General features: G+C 43.5%; 1 protein-coding gene across 1 annotated transcript in view; it reads left to right on the top strand.

The window, feature by feature from the left end:
• crebrf (creb3 regulatory factor) overlaps nucleotides 1–20,277 on the top strand; it is a 31,515-nt gene extending 11,238 nt beyond the window's left edge. Inside the window, exons 2-10 of the mRNA XM_084073296.1 lie at nucleotides 1,973–2,211; nucleotides 3,113–3,238; nucleotides 5,075–5,247; nucleotides 8,475–9,640; nucleotides 12,207–12,398; nucleotides 13,292–13,481; nucleotides 14,133–14,206; nucleotides 15,008–15,127; nucleotides 15,693–20,277. Coding sequence (XP_083929422.1) covers nucleotides 2,203–2,211; nucleotides 3,113–3,238; nucleotides 5,075–5,247; nucleotides 8,475–9,640; nucleotides 12,207–12,398; nucleotides 13,292–13,481; nucleotides 14,133–14,206; nucleotides 15,008–15,127; nucleotides 15,693–15,811 — 2,169 coding nt within the window. The 5' untranslated portion in view covers nucleotides 1,973–2,202 and the 3' untranslated portion in view covers nucleotides 15,812–20,277. The remainder of the gene's footprint in view (nucleotides 1–1,972; nucleotides 2,212–3,112; nucleotides 3,239–5,074; nucleotides 5,248–8,474; nucleotides 9,641–12,206; nucleotides 12,399–13,291; nucleotides 13,482–14,132; nucleotides 14,207–15,007; nucleotides 15,128–15,692) is intronic.
• The last annotated feature ends 28 nt before the right edge of the window (nucleotides 20,278–20,305 follow it).

Genomic DNA, 20,305 nt, shown 5'->3' with positions numbered 1-20,305 from the left:
GTGTGTGTGTGTGAGAATACCAATATATTGCCGTGTGTGTGTGTGTGTGTGTGTGTGTGTGTGTGCGTGCGTGTGCGTGTGCGTGTGCGCATGTGTGTGTGCGTGTGTGTTTATATGTTTACAGTTGTGTAAGTGTTGCACTGTTTTTCTGAGAGATGTGCTAACAGAGCACAGAGGTGATGCTGAGTTAATTTGACTCAGTCAACACATAGGCCTACCGCAAGAGGATATGACATCAGCTTCTGTCCCTAGCAGAGTGGAGCTGGCCTCTGTTGTGTGTGTGTCTGTGTGCGTGTGCGTGTGCTCTACTGTATACAGGGGTCATGGCATGCATGCCTTCCCACAGACCCTTTATTATTTGTTATGCAAAGGCAGCGCTGTGTGTTTGTGTTTGTGACAGCCAGGGGTGTGTAGACAAGGAGAGTGTGAAAACGATAAAACACCACCAATGATGAGACGACGATGACTGATGAAAGTGATGGTTAAGAAGAACAATGACAGTACTATGCTACGGTAGTTTAGCTTAGCATGTGCTGTGCTTACAGGGAAACTGATAGCAACGCATCCCCCCCGCACGTAAACATTGTTTTGGGCTAGTGCTGTGACATGGTGGTGTCCAACAGCATAACAGCATGAGTATTAACTGCACATGAGTATTAACAAAACACTGTATGAACCTGCTTGGTAATTAATTGCTTCTGACGTCCGAGTTAAATTAAACACTGTATGTAGGCTAATTTCACTCAGGACTCAGGAGTTTTAAAAAAACTTTTCAGGCATTAGAAAAGAGGTGTGGCCTCCTTTTTTATGCTGCTGAGGACTCGTTGATGTACAATATTTTTTGGTCTATCGGGTGAATTTTGTATCATTATGAATTGAATTTATTAGTGTTTTTATTTTGTTTGTATTTTTTAGTATTCTTATTTTAACTAGGAGTAGTTTTAGAATTCTGTAAGCCAGTGGAACGAACACAGCTCTCAGTAGCTTTCGTTCAATTATGTATTGTTGAATAACAATAAAATCTATCCATCTATCTATCTTTTTTTGCAGGTACTGTAGGTACCACTGAGGCTCGAATGAAAAACTTGCACAGAATACCCTCAGTAAAATAAATTGGCACAAACTGTATGTAACTAAACCATGTCAGAAATGTGGTGAAAGTGTTTGAACCCCATCTGCAATCCTGCAAACAGTTGACTTGGTCAGCTATAAGGGTAGCTACTGTATACCCCCAATAGGAGAGTTACCCATTGTTACCCTGAACAGTGAGGAAGCCTCACCTTGTGCTTTCTCTATTGTCCAGAGGCCACACATGTTAATGAGATGAGACTATGGATGGACTAACTTGGGGACAGAGTTTCACTAAAGAATTGATTGATCACATTACAGATTCTAAATGAGGAACTGTGTGTGTACTTGTGTGTACTTGTCGTACCAAGTACACACCGTTCTACAGCAGGGTATTAGGTAGATTATCTTCATCTGCCTCCTGGCTCCCATCTAAAGGTCAATTCAACGTGCAGCGGTCTACCAGTGCTGATGGCTCACTGACTGATGTCTTGCACTTGTTCTGCCATGAAACAAAACGACACGTGGCTCTTTTATTATGCATGTACGCTAGGTGCACGATCTAGGTTAAATACGCAATGTAATGTAGTGGTTCTCAAACCTTTTCATGTCAAGGCCCCGCAAAATGATATGTATTTGGCTGCGGACCCCCTATCTCAAAAAGTTTTATAAAGCCAAAGTATAAAATATGGTTGAATTGGTTAAAATGATTGTGACGCAATATTAACTAATTTTGCGGGGGACCCAATGGTACCCCCCCCCCCCCCCCCCCCCCCAGGACCCCTGGGGGTCCCCGGACCCCACCTTGAGAAGCAATGATGTAATGAGCACAATCTCAACGCAAACGCATGTGAGGGGAAAATGTACCGTCTGAACTGATGTTCCCTTTCCTTTGTGTCCCCAGCCCTGAAGCATAGAGAAGACACAGCACGGCAACACAGCAGAGCGGAGCGGACCCCACACACACACAGATTTAAAGCAGTGTCCAGCCGCGCAGACCCCACAGCCCCCCCCCCCCACACACAGCACTCTGCTGACCTGGTCTCTCTGCCAGGCTCTAGCAGTCTCACACCACTGGGACTGGAGAGGAGACCCGCCGGTTCCATCCGCTGGAACTCCCAGCTGTGTCCGGCGATGCCTCAGGTACCACGGACTGCACAGTGCACACCATGTGATCTAAAAGCATTCTCACCATATTTATGGACCAACTGTCAATATAGGTTAATGTTTCCGTATTGTCATGTTTTAATCTTGAAGATGTATATAACTCTAGGGTCATTTTAACCTCTACTCTGGCTTTTGTGTGCACGCCAGACAGTTTTTAAGTTGCTTGATTCAATATTTAGATTTATATATATATATATAAAGCCATTATAGCACCGCGGACACTGGACAGCAACACAGTGGGCTCGGCTGGACTTACTGCTTGACAGTAAGTTATTAAATACATGCATTATGCACATACCTGTCCGGAACAACGTTTCAAAATGACTAATCTTAAGCCTTAAGATAAATGTGTTCATATCAATCATGACCAGTGATCACACATGTTCCAGGTGCGTTATATCTGGTTTATTGCGGGACCCGCAGTTTTCTTTTTTTGGGACCACCCCCTCCAGCAAGATTTGTGTCTGCTCCCGTGGGATCCCGCTCCCGATGCAGGGCTCTAGTTTAAAGTTCAATGGGCTTATGTAGGTGGGGGTGGGGCATGTCTGGGGTGCACACAGAAGGGCTCTATTCTTGGTCCGCTACTTTATTATTATTTTTTTTTGCTGAAAATAGCCCATCTAGAACGCATAGTGTTGTTAGCTTGTAAATCGTCTCCTTTCGCCGAAGGTTCGCCCCCAGAATAGGGACGCTAGGTGAACCCTAGCTGTGGTTTGTTCCTTCAATCCTTCATTCATTTATTCCTTCATCGACCCAATCCACGTCAATCGAGTTTCAAATGTTTTATTGCAAAATTGCATGACTTGAAACAAAATATGTCATTCCATACACGTGACTTATTTTTGGTCATTGGTTTTGTGTGTGTTCTGTGTTTCAGCCCAGCATCAGCGGGATGGAGCCTACTTTCGGGGATGCCTTTCAGAACTACACGTTTGCTGACCAGGCCCTGACCAGCACTGATCTGCTCGCCAGTAGCTCTGACCCAGACTTCATGTATGAACTGGTGAGTGACACACACACACACACACACACACACACACACACACACACACACACACACACACACACACACACACACACACACACACACACACACACACACACACACACGCACACACACAGAGTTTACAGTAGAAAAGAACACTGTGGATTCTGTGTTAAATACAATACCAACTGAAGAAAAGTGATGGATGAAACAGTGACTGTTTACAAGCATTGCTTGGCACTTGTTTGCGCTAGTGACAACATGTGGAACAGGTGGATTTAATTTACGCTGATATCGGTCAGGTGTATCCTAGTGTATCCTAGCTCAGCAAGAGCGGAGTTGTTACTGTGAGCAGGTTGAGTTTATGTTGCACTTCATGTTAATGTACATTTATTATTTTAAAATAACTAATGACTGGTTATTTTACTTTCGAAAGAAAGTCTGTTGATTTGGTCAGATATTGTATTATAGTTGTGTACATACTCCTTCCGACATTCAAACTTATCTTCGGAAAGGGAGGTGATATAAATACAGATTGACGTCATTCCGAACTTCGGAAAGGTGGTCTCAGAACTTTTCCTTGGAACCCGTGCTCCTCCAGATATCCTGACTCTCCGAACTATAGTTCCGAAAGCCTTTCCGTACCGGAAGATTTTCCGATGTCGGAAAGAGTATGTATTGGCCTTAAATTGCCATGTATTGTTCATTTGCATGGAGGAACACATTGGAAATAAGTGTTGTTTAGTAATGCTTTTAAGTGCTACGCTCTGGATTTTATGTAATCATACTTTTTAAGTTGTTGTGTTTTGAATTCATAATTCAAATCACAAAGTGGAAATGTCTTTTAAAGGACCATGCCAGTGGTCTGGCATGTTTGGCCCATACAACTCATACAACTCATGGTATATTAGACATTACTGCCGACCATTTTCCAAATCATAACATGTTTTGTTTGATTGTCAAGGGAGAGGATTCCTTTCATTTCAGTGTGGTATGCAGATCAAGTTACAGAGACTTGAAACCCGCTTTGGATACGTAGTCCCACACAATGAACTTTATTTCCCCCTTATGTCAAAGCTACATCATTTTTGGTCGTTTCAATGGATTTTAAAGCACAAAAAAAAGAAAAACAATTTATGGACGAAATTCAAGCATCCATGACTTCTTAACCGTGCAGTGATGTTTAAACCAACATTGACGCAATTATTCAGTTAGGTTTGGTAACATTTTAATGACTGGAGAAAACGTAATCAAATGCAAACTCTAAACACTCTTGACACCGATATTGTCCGTTAACTTAGAAAGTATAACACAGTACACTCTGAAATGCACTCCATCTAGACCAGAAAATAACTTTACCACACTTACACAACAACTAGAAAAATCGAAAAACGAATGCATGCATACATCAGAATATCTTTTGATTCCAACCTGTGGACGTGTAAAGCCTGAGTTATACTTAGTGAACCCCTTCAATCCGGGAAAGCTTATGTGTCATTTTAGATTTTTGCTACATATATACCACAGTGGTTGGCTATTCAAAACGCGCTATCTTTGAATATCTATATATTTTTAAAGCGAACATTTTTAACTCAAATCTTTGTTTCTGAGGGTCCCTGGAACAAAATATTTTGAGATGGGGGGTCGGCGACCAAATACATATCATTTTGGGGGTCCTTGACATAGAAAACATTTGAGCACCACTGATATTACAACATAGGTTTTTCAGAAAACCGTTAGGATTTAGAAGACATTTTTAGAATCCCGGCCTCAGGTCTTAATGGGTTAACTATGTATAACTCGGGCTTAACAGCTCCACCTTTCTTTGTGTGTGTGTGTGTCTCTCCCCTGCAGGACAGAGACATGTCCCATCGGCAGAGTCCCCACGGGGACAGCATGATGGGCGTGATGGACGTAGGCAAGGACGCGGACGGCTGGGAGGGTGTGACGGGACTGGGAGACTGTGAGACAGCCTATGGCGGCACTGCCTTTGAACAGTGGGATTCCTACTGGGAGGACCTCACCAGGTACAACACTGTATTTCCATCTACTACGTTCTTCTACTTTAGTGCAGGGGTCTTCAACAGGGGGTCCGGGACCCCTAGGGGGTCCTCAGAGTAGCCTCGATCTCCAGGCTTTTATTGTTTAGTTTTGCTAAAAAAGAAAAGCCTGGACCAACCATAGCCTGTCCTGGGTCTAAGGAAGTGGGATTTCCCCAACCAACCAGAGTGCAGTAGGCGTCGCCCGTAATGTTGTGTTAACGGGGCGGGGGTTGACGGACAGATCGGTGAACCAATGGGATCAGGCGCAGTCTCTCTGCGCCTCTATACACCGGCCCCTCTAGACACGAAATCAGGAGCGTTGGAGCAGGCTATCCTCAGAGTTACTACAGGGGGTCCGCCAAATCTTTATGATTTTTACAATAACCACTTCAACCTAGCATCCCTATTCTGAGGAGAACTTTGCCAAAAATAGCATATCTACAAGCACACAACGCCTCGCGCCGCGAGATCTGCTATTTTCGGCAAAGTGGTTCGGTGTAGGGGGGAAAAAAGAGTGAAGGTACAGAAAGTGTGAAAGAGTGAAAGGTCAGGTTTACTAAGTATTGTTTTTAGAGCATGGTTAAATGTCTGGAAATACACATTAACATGAATCCAACATGATAGTGCTGTGAAACAAGTCTATGAAGCTGCCTATGAAATCTATGAAAATAAAAAAAATACTTTATACAATATATAATGGGGGTCCCTGCTTTCTCTCTCTCTCAGCCAAGGGGTCCTTGGCCTGAAAACGTTGAAGACCCCTGCTTTAGTGCATACGTTTTCTGGGGACACCTAAATTCGAACAACACGCCCATTATCAATTTGATCAACTCAGCTGCAGCGAGCTGTGTTGCTTGCTAACTTCCTATGTTTTTACACTGCAGTAGTTTTCAACTTGAACCAGAAAACACATGACAAAATCAGCTCTAGGGTTTCATGCACCTTTTAAGCCATATGTTCTTCGTCGTTCGCCGCTTGGACCTCAATGGAAATAAGACCTGGGCTTATTGGGTTATCCTTTTTTAGCATGGGTTTTCAACTGGTGGTCCGTGAAGGTATTGCATGTGGTCCCTGACCCTGCATTTAGTAATGTAGGAAAATGAAGATTTGTATTGTTATTTTATTTTTATCGTCTAGATGAGAAACAGTGCAGTAAATTACCTGGTCACCGTATGACGCGTCAATGTTGTCAGTTACTGAGAAGTCGGATGTCAAGAACTTCCACAGAAATGGGAAGATTACATTAGAATCTCAAGGGAAACTGGATTGCCTGGTTGAGTCACCATTATCAGGAAATGTGCCCATAATCAATCGCATGTGTCTGCTTGCTCATACATAAGTTGCAATGAATCAGTTAACATGAGTTTGATATGGAAGGTTAAAAGAACAGAATAAGGGCAACCATGGGAAACGAAAGGAATAGATCAGTGGTTCTCAATCTTTTTTGAGCTCTACCACTTGCATATCTCAGTTAAATAATGACTGTTAAAGGAGTAGTTCACCCAAAATGTACTTATTTGCTATCAATTGCACACCCCATGAAGCCTTGAATTCATGGATTGTTTTTGTTTTTGTCGCATTCCTAAGCCAATAATTTGATGACCGGGTGTACTTCCAGTAGGAGACACAAATTATATACTTTGTGTCTCCTACCGGATACATTACCCGGTAGGAGACGGGATTCAAATTATAGGCTTAGGAATGCGACAAATAAAAAAAAAAATCCATGAGTTCAAGGCTTCATGGGGTGTACAATTGATAGCAGATAAGTCATTTTTTGGGTGAACTACTCCTCCCCACACCACGCCCGTATCCCCCCTCCCAAGTTCCCAACACAACAGTGGTTCCCAAGTTGATTCTCAGTCAGGGTGGTGGTCCCTGTTTCATAATCAGTTGAAAACCCCTGCTTTTAGCATTGTTTTGGATAAATCTGTGCCACCGTGCCTTTTTTGCAAACTGTTAATAAAGTATTCAATCAATCAATCAAGTCCGATGATGTAGATGATTGTAGTGGCATCGCATGTACACTTCTTATGCATTAACGGTAATTAAGAGTGTTTATTTCATTAAATTGTGTTTTGAGTTTGTGTAATGAGTTGCTGTTAACCGTGTGTTAAGCATGTCCTGCATCGGGAGAGTTAGTGGTTTCCTCTCTGGAAAAGGGAAGTCAGGGATTTCTGTGAGCAGCTCTCCATAGTTAGCCTTTTGTCTTTAATAAACTTATAAGAATTGATGTGTGCATTATGTTTTGGTCTGGTGCTTCCGTCACGTGACAAGTGGTGGCTGTGGTTTTGACAACAAGCATGCACAGCAGACAATCAGTGCACACTCAGTGCAGTGCAATGCAGTGCAATGCACCTGCTGACAATGATGTCTTCTGGGATTAGAACATGAGGTGGGACGAGAGCTTGTTATTTGCAAATATTTAAATATGTCCACCTCTAGGTTGTTTGCTGGTGAACATATTCACTCCTCTCCATTATATGGACTCCCAGTTGTTGAGGAATGAATGGCAACACGACAAAGTGTGTGAACGTCAGCGGATCATACATAATACATCAAACAAGCTTTCACTAGTCCATTTCACACAGAAAGAGTTCCTGAAATCATTGAGGAATAGGCTTAAGCCCAGAGCTTATTATGCTATTCAATCATTGATGATGAGCCCTATCAGAGAAGTGTGTCATCTACTAAGGTGAATGATTTGATAGAGGGACCATAAAGTAACATTGTTAGAGTCCCAGCCACCCGAACTGACCTCTGACTTTCAAGAAGGCTTAGGAATCGGGGGTTTCCTAGTTTTTACGTACTACTTTTAAGTGTTTGAAGGCACTGCCCTGTAGTTTTTTAGGCAGGCCCGGTTGTCCTACTTGAGGGCAGGAGTGATGCTGCATCATTTGAAGAATATTGGGATACATCTGGGAAATATAGGTGATAGAAGATGTTATATTAGATAACATTTGAAGTTAGTTCTGTCAAGATTTCTTTATGCTGTGGTCAAGGTTGTGATGTGCTCTGATTGATCATGACTAATATGCTTTCATCCAGATGTAACTGTACCCGTTCTTCTTTACCTCCTGCAAGCTCTTCGTTTTTGCTCTGACATGCTGAACTCTAGTTGAACTGTTGGATAGTAGCCTAATAGTGTCAGACGGGGGAAGACAATTTTTGTTTTGGTACAATTTGATAACACATCTCTCTGTGCTTGACAGATACACGCGACTGACCAGCTGTGACATCTGGGGCACCAAAGAGGTGGACTTCCTGGGATTGGATGACTTCTCAAGTCCCTACCAGGACGAGGAGGTGATTGCCCGAACCCCGACGTTAGCCCAACTCAACAGTGAGGACTCGCAGCCCGTGTGCGAGACACTTTACCACCCTACTGACTTGCCCCCGCCCCTCCCCCAGCCACAGCCTCCTAAGAGACTGCCAGGCTTTGGTCTGGGGCCCGGCCCCACCAGGCCTTTCCCAGTCCCACCACCGTCCACCTCCCTCCCCTCTCGCAGCCCTCTCGCTGACTTTCCCGAGGGCTCCCAGAAGGCCACCTGGCCCGTCCCCTCCAGCACTGACACAATGGCTAAGGCTCAGAACCAGCCAAACCCCGCCCAGGACCACACCCAGACTCAACCCAAGACCCGAGTGCTGGGAAACAAGACGGCGGCCCCCTCTTCTCACGGCTCTGACTTTGTGCGGAAGGCCAAGGTGCGTGTGAGCGCTGGCCACAGAGAGCAGAGCGACACGCCCATCCAACCGGAGGCAGAGGACCCCGACTCCCCTCTCCCCGTCTCCCAGGACCACGTGGCCTCCACCTCTGGCGGCACCCTGGTGGTAACTCCCGGTACCGCAGCCTGTAGCTCAGGACGCACAATCGGCTACGAGAGGAGGGCGGAGGGTGCGGGGAGAAGGGACGCGTCTGCGAGCCGGTCGGCCATGCCTCAGCTGGTGGCGGCTAGCCACGGTGTGGAGGGGGCTACCGCTGGCCTGGTCAGCGTTGAGGTTAGCCTGCCGGGGGCTAGCGGCGTCCTAGTGGTGGAGGGCAGCGAGAAGAGCAAAGAAGAGGAGCACAACTATTCACTGTTCCTGACCCGAGCCAGGCAGGCTGGCAGAACCCACAGCCCGCTGGAGGCCGAAGAGGAGGAGGAGGAGGAGGAGGATGACGAGGAAGAGGAAGAGGAGGAGGATGAGGAAGACGGGGAGGAGGAGGAGGAGGAGGCAGATGCAGAAGATCTGGAGCTGGATGACGAAGACCACGACGAGGGCTTCGGCAGCGAACATGAGCTGTCAGACAACGAGGAGGAAGAGGAGAAGGAGGAGGAGGAAGAGGATTACGAAGCTGACAAGGATGACGACATGAGCGACACCTTCTCGGAGCAAGGTACCCACAATGCATGTGACCCATGAGTTGCCATGGTGACCATCTGTTTAATTATCTTTGTCATTATCAACCTCCAGATGGTTGTATTTGTGCTCTCTTGCTCTCTCTTTCTTTCCTTTTTCTCAGAATCTCATTACTCTGTCCCTCTTTCTCGTCTTTCTGTCTCTTTCTAATCATATCTTTTAAATAGTTTGACTATAGAATACCCACAACCACTAAGTGTTAAAAATGTATTTCAAAGGTATACTGAGGGGCATTGTGTGTTGCACCTCTTGTTGCTTTTAGCCATTTAAACCCTATATACTCTAGCTAAAATACAATAGATAAAATAGTAGGTGTGTTAGAAAAAATCGATTCAGGTAAGAATTCTTTGCTGGTTAAAGTTACAGGAGTTTTTACTCTACACGACCCTCTCTGGTATTATATAATTGTTAGTTTGAGCTGAAATAACTAGGCTACACTTGGTTGTTAAAGTCCAGATGAAAACAATGTGACTTAAATAATTTGGATTAAACTGATAGGGAATAATGTTTTAATGTTATAAAACATTTTATTTATTCTTTTTAAAATAGTTTTCAATCGAAGAAAATCTGAAAGAATCAGAATCGAATCGAGAATTGTTTTGATTTGGAAAAAAATATTTTTAATTGAATCGTGACCCCAAGAATCGGAATCGAATCGTGATACAGCAGAAGATTCACAGCCCTATAAAATAGCCTATCTACAAGGCTCACAGCATGGAACGGCAAAACATATTGTGAGCTTGTAGATACACTACTACCTGTTTTACCGAATGCTATTTTGCCTATTATGACATGCCCAGAATAGGGATGTATGCTAGAGTTCCTATGATTAAACACAATTCCCAGTGACAGAAGCACTCTTCACTCCTCTATCCTTCAACTCTTGCCAACAGTGGAAATCCAACCCCATATTTACTCTGTCGGCTATTATTGGACCTAATGGCTGTCCCTGTACGGGCTGTCAACACAGGGAATTCTGCCTAGACCTCATTTTTGTGTCTTTTCCAACCATAGCGAGTCTCTGACCAAATGTCTTCAGTTTAGAGAGCTTAGGAATCTCCTTTGTAGCCTTCAGTGCATTCTGGAGGGGAGAGCAATAGACACTACCAAACAATCAATAAATCACACATAACTTGTCGTCAAATCCAACATGCTCATTAAAATCCTGCAAATCTGCTCAAAACCTGCAACACTACATGCCTGTGAAGACTTAGCCGTCTTGCGAAAGTTTTCTTGTTCGATTTGGGAGACTTCACATCCTTGTTGTTTTGCATCGTTTTTTGGCAAATGCAATAACTTATAAATAGTTCAAATTCCCAGAATTTGATCCGCAGAAGAACACATTGACATGCAGTTTCATCTGTTGTAGTTATCTGTTAGGTCACTTACACAATTCATGCTTCAGAAATGTATTTTTAACATTCAGAAATAAGAAATACAGGCACAAGGCACAGGCTCTCTGAAGTACACAACAAATAATACCAGTGGGCCATAAGTAATGGTTGAGTTGAGTTTAGTATAGTTTAGTTTATGTCACGTTAGTTACGTTGAGTTTAGTTTAGTTTAGTTCATTTGGTTTATGAAGGACAGGGTTACTGTTCACATACATTAGTTATTTGTTAGGAATAAAAAGATGGGCTCACCACATTTAGCTATTAGCTAATTTCCATCTGTAGTCCTTGACTAAAAGAGCAAGGTGATTACAGTAACCAAAGAATGCATGACGTAATGTAATCATAATGTCAAAATACAGTGCAAACAGCAAAAAAATATTATAAAGCAAAATACTCATACCTAAAAATGTAGGTGAAGTTGTCTAAAAAAAAAAAAAAGGTGACGCCCCCTGCATAGTATAAAGCAGTGGTTCTCAAAGTTTTTGATGTCAAGGACCCCCAAATTGATATGTATTTGGCCGCGGACCCACATCTGAAAATATTTTGTGCCAGGGACCCCCAGAAGAGATTCTGGTCTCTATGTTAACTCTTTAACTGCCAGAGTAATAGTGTTATAGTGTGACACTACTGCCAGCAAAAACGAGCGATTTTACCCACCTTTTGGAAAAATCATGGAATATGAAATCTAAAATAGCAGATACAAGCTCGCAGCGCGGCACTAAGCGACAGGCTGTGAGCTTGCATATCTTCTATATTAACACATTTCGCTGGGGAACCCCCCCCAAGGACCCCTGGGGGTCCCCTGACCCGACTTTGAGAACCAATGGTATAAAGTGCCCTGTATCCCCATGTGAGCTGTGTCTGTGCCAGGTTTGGTGCGCCTCGGAGCAACGGTGCGTCTCGCAAGTCTGCATGTAACTTTTTTGACGTCCACTGTCCACTGTCTACCCACCCTATCTAGGCAATCGTAATGTAGGATGCACTTTGTAATGGAAGCCCATCTTTAGAGGTCCAAAAGTTCATCAAACTAATCGATTGCATTGCTAGCTACTCATCTTCATGTCTGTGTTCCACGCCACACAGCACAGAAATGTCCACATGTGGACAGACGGTAAAGATTCCTTTGGTCTCTCTCTCTGTTGTCCCCAGGTTGTGACATGGAGCTGATGGAGGACATTAAAGGTCTAACAGCAGGGGTCTCCAAGAGAGGGAAGAGGCGTTATTTCTGGGAATACAGTGAACAGCTCACCCCCTCGAAACAGGAACGCATGCTCAAACCCTCCGAGTGGGACAAACACACCCTGCCCAGTAATCTCTACCAGAAGAATGGACCCCTCCATGGTATTTTTCATTCATTCAACCTTTATTTATTTTATTGGAAATACATTGAGGGCAGAGCTCTCATTTTCAATGATGCCGAGATTACACAAGGCATAATACAACAGAGTAATAATATTGAACTAAGAACAGCAGGATAAAACAAGTTATGCACACGCACACACTCACACACACACACACGCACGCACACACACACACACACACACACACACACACACACACACACACACACACACACACACACACACACACACACACACACACACACACCTAACAATAAGTTAGCAACGTGTCGCATCATGATAAAATAATGCATATAATGACATGCCCAAAATAGGGGCACCAGGTTTGAACCCATTGAGACCTGAAGCCGATTCTACATGTCTCCTAAATCCCAACAGTTTTCTGAAAAACGTATGTTTCTATATCAGTGGTGTTCAATCTTTTTCATGTCAAGGACCCCCAAAATTATATGTATTTAGCCGCAGACCCCCATCAAAATATTATGTTCCAGGGACCCCCCAGAAGCAAAGATTTGAGTTAAAAATGTTCGCTTTGAAAATATATATATTCAGAAGATTTGCACACATTTTCACGATTTTTCAAAAATAGCAGATCTACAAGCTCGTAGCGCGGCACTCGGTGCCGCGCTATGAGCTTGTAGATCTGCTATTTTTGAATAGCCCAAAGTGTAAAATAATGCTTTTTAGCTCAAATCTAAAAATGACACAGTTCCAGGTCTTAATGGGTTAAAATGGTTACATTGAATTTATCTTCCAAATCCTGTTCAATTTCAAACAGTTTTGTTAGGTTAAGTATTACATATCGGATAACACGTATATACTGTAAATAATACTGTATGGTGCTACGTTTTGCGTGCCGTCTTCCATCACCAGGGAAGTACATGCTGAAGAAATCTCGCCGTACGGACGTGGAGGACTTGACTCCCAACCCACGCAAGCTGCTGCAGATCGGCACGGAGCTCCGCAAGCTCAACAAGGTGATCAGTGACCTGACCCCCGTCAGCGAGCTGCCGCTCACCGCCAGGCCACGCTCCCGCAAGGAGAAGAACAAGCTGGCCTCCAGGTATCGCACGCGCGCACACACACACGCACATGCACATGCACACACGCATGCACATTTAGGGCTGTCACGATTATTGTCACTCCAGTAATTGCGATTAATTGTGTTTCTGTCGTTCATTATGCATACAAAATACATTTCTGTTTGGCTTTTAGGCTTCGTAAACAAAAGGGGCAGATATGACAAAAAAAATAATTAAGCATTTTATCCATTTATATGTTGGCTATTCAACCGATGTACCGATGTACAAGCACACAGCACGTTGTGAGCTTGTACATGTGCTATTTTTGAAAATCATTGAAAAATATTGAAAATCTTTGGAAGATTTTGAATAATCTAGATTTTTTTTATACAAAGTCTTCTGGAGGTCCCTGTCAGAAAACCTTTTCAGATGGGGTTCCGCGGCCAAATACATATCAATTTGGGGTTCCTTGACACGGAAACGTTTGAGAACCACTGCCCGAGTGTACACATGCACAGTATGCATGTAGCCACAGACACACACACACACACACACACACACACACACACACACACACACACACACACGTCTCATTCTCTGCTGTAGTGTTGAGCCTGTCCTGCTGAGTGTTTGGGGAACTGCTTTCTGAGACCAAACTCAGCTCTGTTGTGTCGTCCTCTTGTGTGTTTCAGAGCTTGCCGTCTGAAAAAGAAGGCCCAGTATGAGGCAAACAAAGTGAAGCTGTGGGGACTCAGCACAGAGTACGGTATGTTACCACACACACACACACACACACACACACAGCGCGCCGCGTACGTACGTGATGCTACAGTGTTTCCGTTATATCGTTGTCCAGAAACCTTGTCTCTCCATATTTTAACTTTTTGTGTTTTTTTGTAAATGAATGTCCTACTTGGTCATACTTAACTACAGCATTACACAAAAGCATCAAAAGTAGCAGATCTGGCCCGGATATCTGGCCTAGCGGTCCGGGCACTTAGGCTCCAATGCCTGACAGCGTGTTTCGGGTTTGAAACCCGATCCTGACGACCTTTGCTGCGTGTCACTCCCTGTCTCTCTCTCTCCCCATTTCCTGTCTATATACTTTATACTGTCAATAAAGGCAGAAAAAGACAAAAAAATATATTTTAAAAAAATTAAAAAGTAGTAGATCTACAAGCTCAAAACGTGGTGTGAAGCGACACACTTTGAGCTTGCCGATCTGCTACTTTTGCTATTTTTTAATTTGAATCCTGAAAATAACTGTTTTGAGGTTTCCACCCCTTTTCATATATTCATAAATTTATGCTGTTCATCTAAATAACTAAATATAAATCAAAGATGATAAATTATCTGTTTTTCCACTTTTCCCCTGTTTCTGATGCCTTAGTGATGAGAAATGTGATTACACAGAATATATAGTTATTTTTTGTCCATGTGCATTCATTAGCGTGGCTATGTTTTCAGTTCATGTCAGTGAATATGTTTAAGGTATACTGGTGTGTGTGTCTGTGTGCGCGCGTGTGTGTGTGTGTGTGTGTGTGTGTGTGTGTGTGTGTGTGTGCAGATCGCTTGCTGTTTGTCATCAATGCCATCAAGGAGGAGATAGTAACCCGGGTGAAGGACTCGTCTCCACAGCCCAGCAACATGGCTGACAGTCTGGATAGACTCATCCAGGAGACACTAGGTGAGAGACATTTTTCAAACATTCCATATGTCTACATTTTGTCACATGTTCTCTAAAGTTCTATAATGGTACATTTGAACAGTGTTCCGCCATGTTTCATGTTTTTATTTACTGAAATCAGACTTCTCAATAGTGCTTGGCAATATATATCGATAGTATATCGACATAGGGATTTTGGATATCGTATTGGTTTTAATTACTTATTTTGTAGTTAGTCAAATATAGCCTTTCTACAAGCTCACAACGCCCCGCGATGTGAGCTTGTAGATCGCCTATTTTTCAAGGGTTTCTGACCAAAATATGGTATTTAAATATCAAGGTATTTGATAAAAAATATAGTGATATTTGAATTTGTCCATATTGTGAATAACACATGGGTAAAAGGGGAAGCAACAGACATGGATCACCGGTGGGGTTTTTGTGCCCTTTTGTGTGATGAGTTCACCAAAGATATCTGCATAATATCTAGTAGCCATTGTCAATTGCCGCCTTCAATTGTACTGACGAATGATCACAGTGAGTTTGCGAAACCTCCCTACTAACCACATCACCCAATCCATTGCAGTGACACCACCTGTTGCCGGGCAGACTTCAGACTTTGTCAACCAGATCCTGGAGACCACGGGGAGTGGCGATCCCACCGGCGGACTGGTTGGCCTGCGAGTCCCCACCTCCAGGATCTAGGCGGATCCCAGTGGGGTTAAATATTACCAACGTGACGTGTTGTCCCACTGTAACTGTGACCCCCGTATCTGCATGACCCTCCAGCCTAGAATACATCCACCCTATTAGTCACACAAACACACATACCACGCCCTTGTGTGTGTGCGTGTGTGTGTGTGCGCGTGTGTGCGTGCGTATGTGTGCTTGTGCCGCCATGCGCTCTGCGTGGGACATAGAGCCTACAGCTTTTTTGTCCCTGCACTCTAATCAATATGTCGCCGACTCCCAGGAGTCCAAAACCTGTAAACGGGTGCCCGTTGGGGAAAAAAAGTGTCTCTAAAGCAGGTGATGGTTAATAGGTGTGTAATGTAACATGTTAGGTTAAAGGTATGTTCAGGTCTTGCTAATGTAAACACGCTCTCCTCTAGTTTATAGTAATGAGAGTCATTACGAGTGCATCCTTATGGAATAGTCTCACACAATCTGCAAGTAGTGAAGTCGTTCCAAATACTATTGCGTAAAATGTCAACCTCCCAAGCGACGATAGTTGTGCGATGTATAAGGCAAATCAACCCACGCCACACGCCTTTCATTATAATGGCCTTGGGAGCCGCATTGCCGGACAGCAACAGAATTACGGAGGAGTAAACGGCAAGCTGAGAGGCCTCATGGAATGGCAGGGGAGTATTTGGTATTGAAGGCCTAAATAGAAGTCATGCCATTCTCTGTCAGCCTATCATTTTATTGTTTAAAAGGCAGAGGTTAACCTTTATTGTCTTGCACACTCAAAATGAAGGTGCATCACAGCAGGAATACACCCCAAAGGTGTCAGGCTAAAGAGTAGAGAGGCAGAATATGTAATATAATACGTGACATATAATACTCCTCTGTAACGTGTTGCTTTCTGGCAGCCCGGCTCCGATGTGGGAGGAGGTGAGATAATATTGTACAAATAAGCTTGTCTACATCACAAAGTTTTAACTTATGGCTAATTTATGTTCTGTCGTACGACAGCGCCAACGGGGCTGAAAATATCTATCTCGCAAGGTGTCGCGTTCCGCCATGCGTTGTGAGCTTTTTCCGCCCCCGCGGCAACGTCGTACGAAGAACTATAAATCGGGCTTTTTAGACAGTCGAGCGCCTAGCGGCCTGCCGATCTATTGACTCCACAGGAGGATGGTTGACAGGGCTGCTGCAGGAGATGTTGGCTTACTCTGACCACATCGACCGAAGCAGCAGAAGACATTTTTGTCCAGAGGGAATGCATCGTTTTGGTGCGCTGGCCCCCCCGATCCAAAAGCTTTGTACATGGGTGAAATGGCCAGCGTGTAAGGGCAGGGGGACGTTGTTGATGAATGAAGCTATCAATGATCCACCTCCTCTTTACACTGCACTTGAGGTGTCTCCCAATGGAACTATAGCATTGGCCCTTCTTTTGTACAGTAGAGATGGCCAGGCTAACAGTGTGTTCATACTAGTGTTTGATCAGAGTTCTATTCATTGTGCCTTGTGTATGTGTGTGTACAGTATGTGTGTGAGAGAACGAGAGAGAGAGAGACAGGGAAGAGGTGATTGGTCAAAACTCCCTGAGATGATGTTGATGATGATGGAGTGCAGAGAGGCGGTTTGTTGTGTATTTCAGCTGTTTTAAAGATGTTCTGAAATGAATGTACATAAGAATACGGACGCTACCGACGCGCGATGCCACAGAGTCTGTGTATATAGGAGAGGTGACCTGTTGGTTTTTGGTACTCTTGTCTTTAGGGATCAGGGGGAACAGGGGAAAGGGTTTAGAAGATATTTTTGTTTAGAGTTACAAGGAAAAAAAATAAGATATTTGCACAGTATATTTTGATTGTTTTTTGTACCAAAGACACATGCAACGAAATGGCGACTAGCCAGTTTAAGTAAGGTTTTGCACAGCTTACCTGACGCCGTATTGAATGTAAGAGATGTGGGAGGGTCAGGGAACTTTCATAGAACTGTGAAATTAGCTTGGGTCCAATTCTGTACAGAAAAGGAACATTCATTCACTCTTTGTTTTGTTAACTAAAAGAATCTCTTGGCCTGCCTGCCCGTGGGCTTTTCTAGTAGGTCTGTCGCTTAGAGAGCGCTTCATTCCTCAACTGATTTCTCCCTCCACAAGCTAATCGTGTTACGGCACAAGAGCGCTATTAGATAAGCTATTACATTTTTGCCTGTTTTTTTTTTTGTCTAAATGTCACCAACAATAACCAAAATGTTATATATCCGTGTCACCTGTTTGATTTCTACATGTAGACAAGAAATATTTTGTTGGATAGAATATTGTTAACTGAATTGTTTTAAAAGTACTGTATATAGCTACATTCATGATATATCTTATCTATGTTGAATTGCCACTTTTTTTCATGACAATTGATATATTATTATTAAGCATGATACATTTCTCAAGTCTGTCTTTGAATCGAGAAAGTTGGAGGAGAAAAAAAAAACCTAATGAAAAACAAAAAGCCAACAAAAAAATAATAATAATTTTGTTATATTTTTGTATGTTAGCTGCCTATTACATTTCCTGTTAGTTTGGAAGTAATCCATAGAATAAGCCTCCAGGTACTCTCCCGTATGACAGAGGAGGAAACGGAGAGCTGGAGGAGGTGACGACGAGAAAGAGAGAGGAAAAAAAAAGTACACAGCAGGAATACTTACGTGGTTGTAATGTCCTGATGTTCCCTCCTGTCTCCTGGGCTGGCTCAGTGTAGTACAGATCTGAACATGCTAGTTTCTACAGCATGGAGGGCATGTGACAGAAAGAGGGCTTCGGCATGCAGTTGGAATGGAGCTAGGCAGGCCTAGCCAGCCCTGACTGCTGTTCTGAGGCAGAACCACATTTTGATTCCACCTGCTATTGGCACCAATCCATTGTTTTTAGTTTTCACTTGTTAACACCCGATTTGTACTTGGCTGCGTGCAGGTGTCGGCGGCACCCACGCGCAACTAAGTGTAAAGCCCCTTGTACACAGAGTCCGACCTCTTTGACACGAAAAAGAAAAACGAACGATGGAAATGATAAACCCACGCCTCTCTGTGACGTCTTGCACACCTACTCCGGAATTGCCGTACAAGTGGCTGCGACGGGGCGTTGTTTTAGAAAAAGATCAAGCCCAGTTCAATTCCTGTGTTTTATTCCAGATACATTAAAAACTGATTGACCAGTAAAAGAAAATCACATCGGACTCTGTGTGCAACTCGGGCTTAACTGTGTGGCCATTTGAAGTTTATGATTCATTGGACTGGCACAGTGGTCTTGAGGGCCATTCCCCTGAGCTGATGGGCTGCTTGGACTAATGCCATTGAGTCCTCAGAATAGTGGCTTCTTCATATTTCGTTGTGCGACTGTGTTGCTCCGCGGAAATTAACCAATTTCAGGAAACAAGTATAGATTTCAGATTGTTCCTTACCGATCTCAATGTTCTTCCCCATGTTAAGCCAGGCTAGTGGAGTCCAGTCAGAAGGCTTAACAGCTCAATGTCGAGCCCTGCTGCCTTCTCAGGGTAAAGCCTACAGTAATTTAGACTTCACTTTTCGCTTGATAATTAGTTAATTTTCGGCGAGCAACGTTGTTGTACAACAAAGTATACAACACATTAGGCTTAAGCCACCGCCGGCCCCCCAAAATTCAAATGGACACACACACACACACACAAAAGTGAGTGAATACAAGTGAAAATGAGCAATTTACGGGGATGGAAGCAGGCTAGTTGACGGTTGGCTCCCATATGGAGAAGTTGCTTGTTCACAGATGTCAGCTCTGTTTCGGGGTGTCTCTGATACTTATTGGAACTACAGTAGATACGATTTTAGAAACTGCTGTCCTAGCCTGTGGTTTTCCTGTGGCGTGTGTCTGTGTTGTGTGTGGTGGAAGAAGAAACTAGTGCTACATACATATTTTATTACTCCATCTGTTTTCTGTTGAGTCTAAAGAAGGGAGAAATGGTGCTTTTTCTGAACCTAGAATGATGCGTGTCGTCCATGATTGTTTTGTTTGACTTGCTCCAGTCGAAGTCGATAAGACTCGCTCTCTCCTCCACCGTCCATAGCTATTTTCTTAGCAGTGATCGCTTTTTTTGTAAATATATACTTTGAGTTGAAATTTATCTTCTAAATGTTAGATATGTGTATAGAATATTCTATCGTATATGAAAACAAACGCACTTTGTTCCAAAAAAAAGGAAAAAAACAAAAAGAAAAAGCATTTTTTTCTTCCATTTGCTGCTAAAAAAGGCCTCGTTTGAATGCTGCAGTGTAATTTGACTATTACTTGCTTGGATATGTCTATTACCTGGCTAGGAAAGGTCTGTTGCCTGGTAAGGTTGGTTCAATGGCCTGGCTAGGTAATATAAGTAGGTCTATCCCTAGTGGTTCTCAAAGTGGGTTCCAAGGACCCTCAGGGTTCCTTGAGGGGGGTTCCAAATGGACCCTTATAGGTCGGTAACTCTTGAGAATGTACAAATGTCCATTTGTACACTCTCAAGA

The sequence above is a fragment of the Gymnoscopelus microlampas genome (genome assembly GCF_963454915.1).
Source record: "Gymnoscopelus microlampas genome assembly, chromosome: 12".
NCBI lineage: Eukaryota > Metazoa > Chordata > Actinopteri > Myctophiformes > Myctophidae > Gymnoscopelus > Gymnoscopelus microlampas.
Note: the sequence above shows the minus strand (reverse complement) of the source record. Positions and strands in the feature narration are given on the sequence as shown.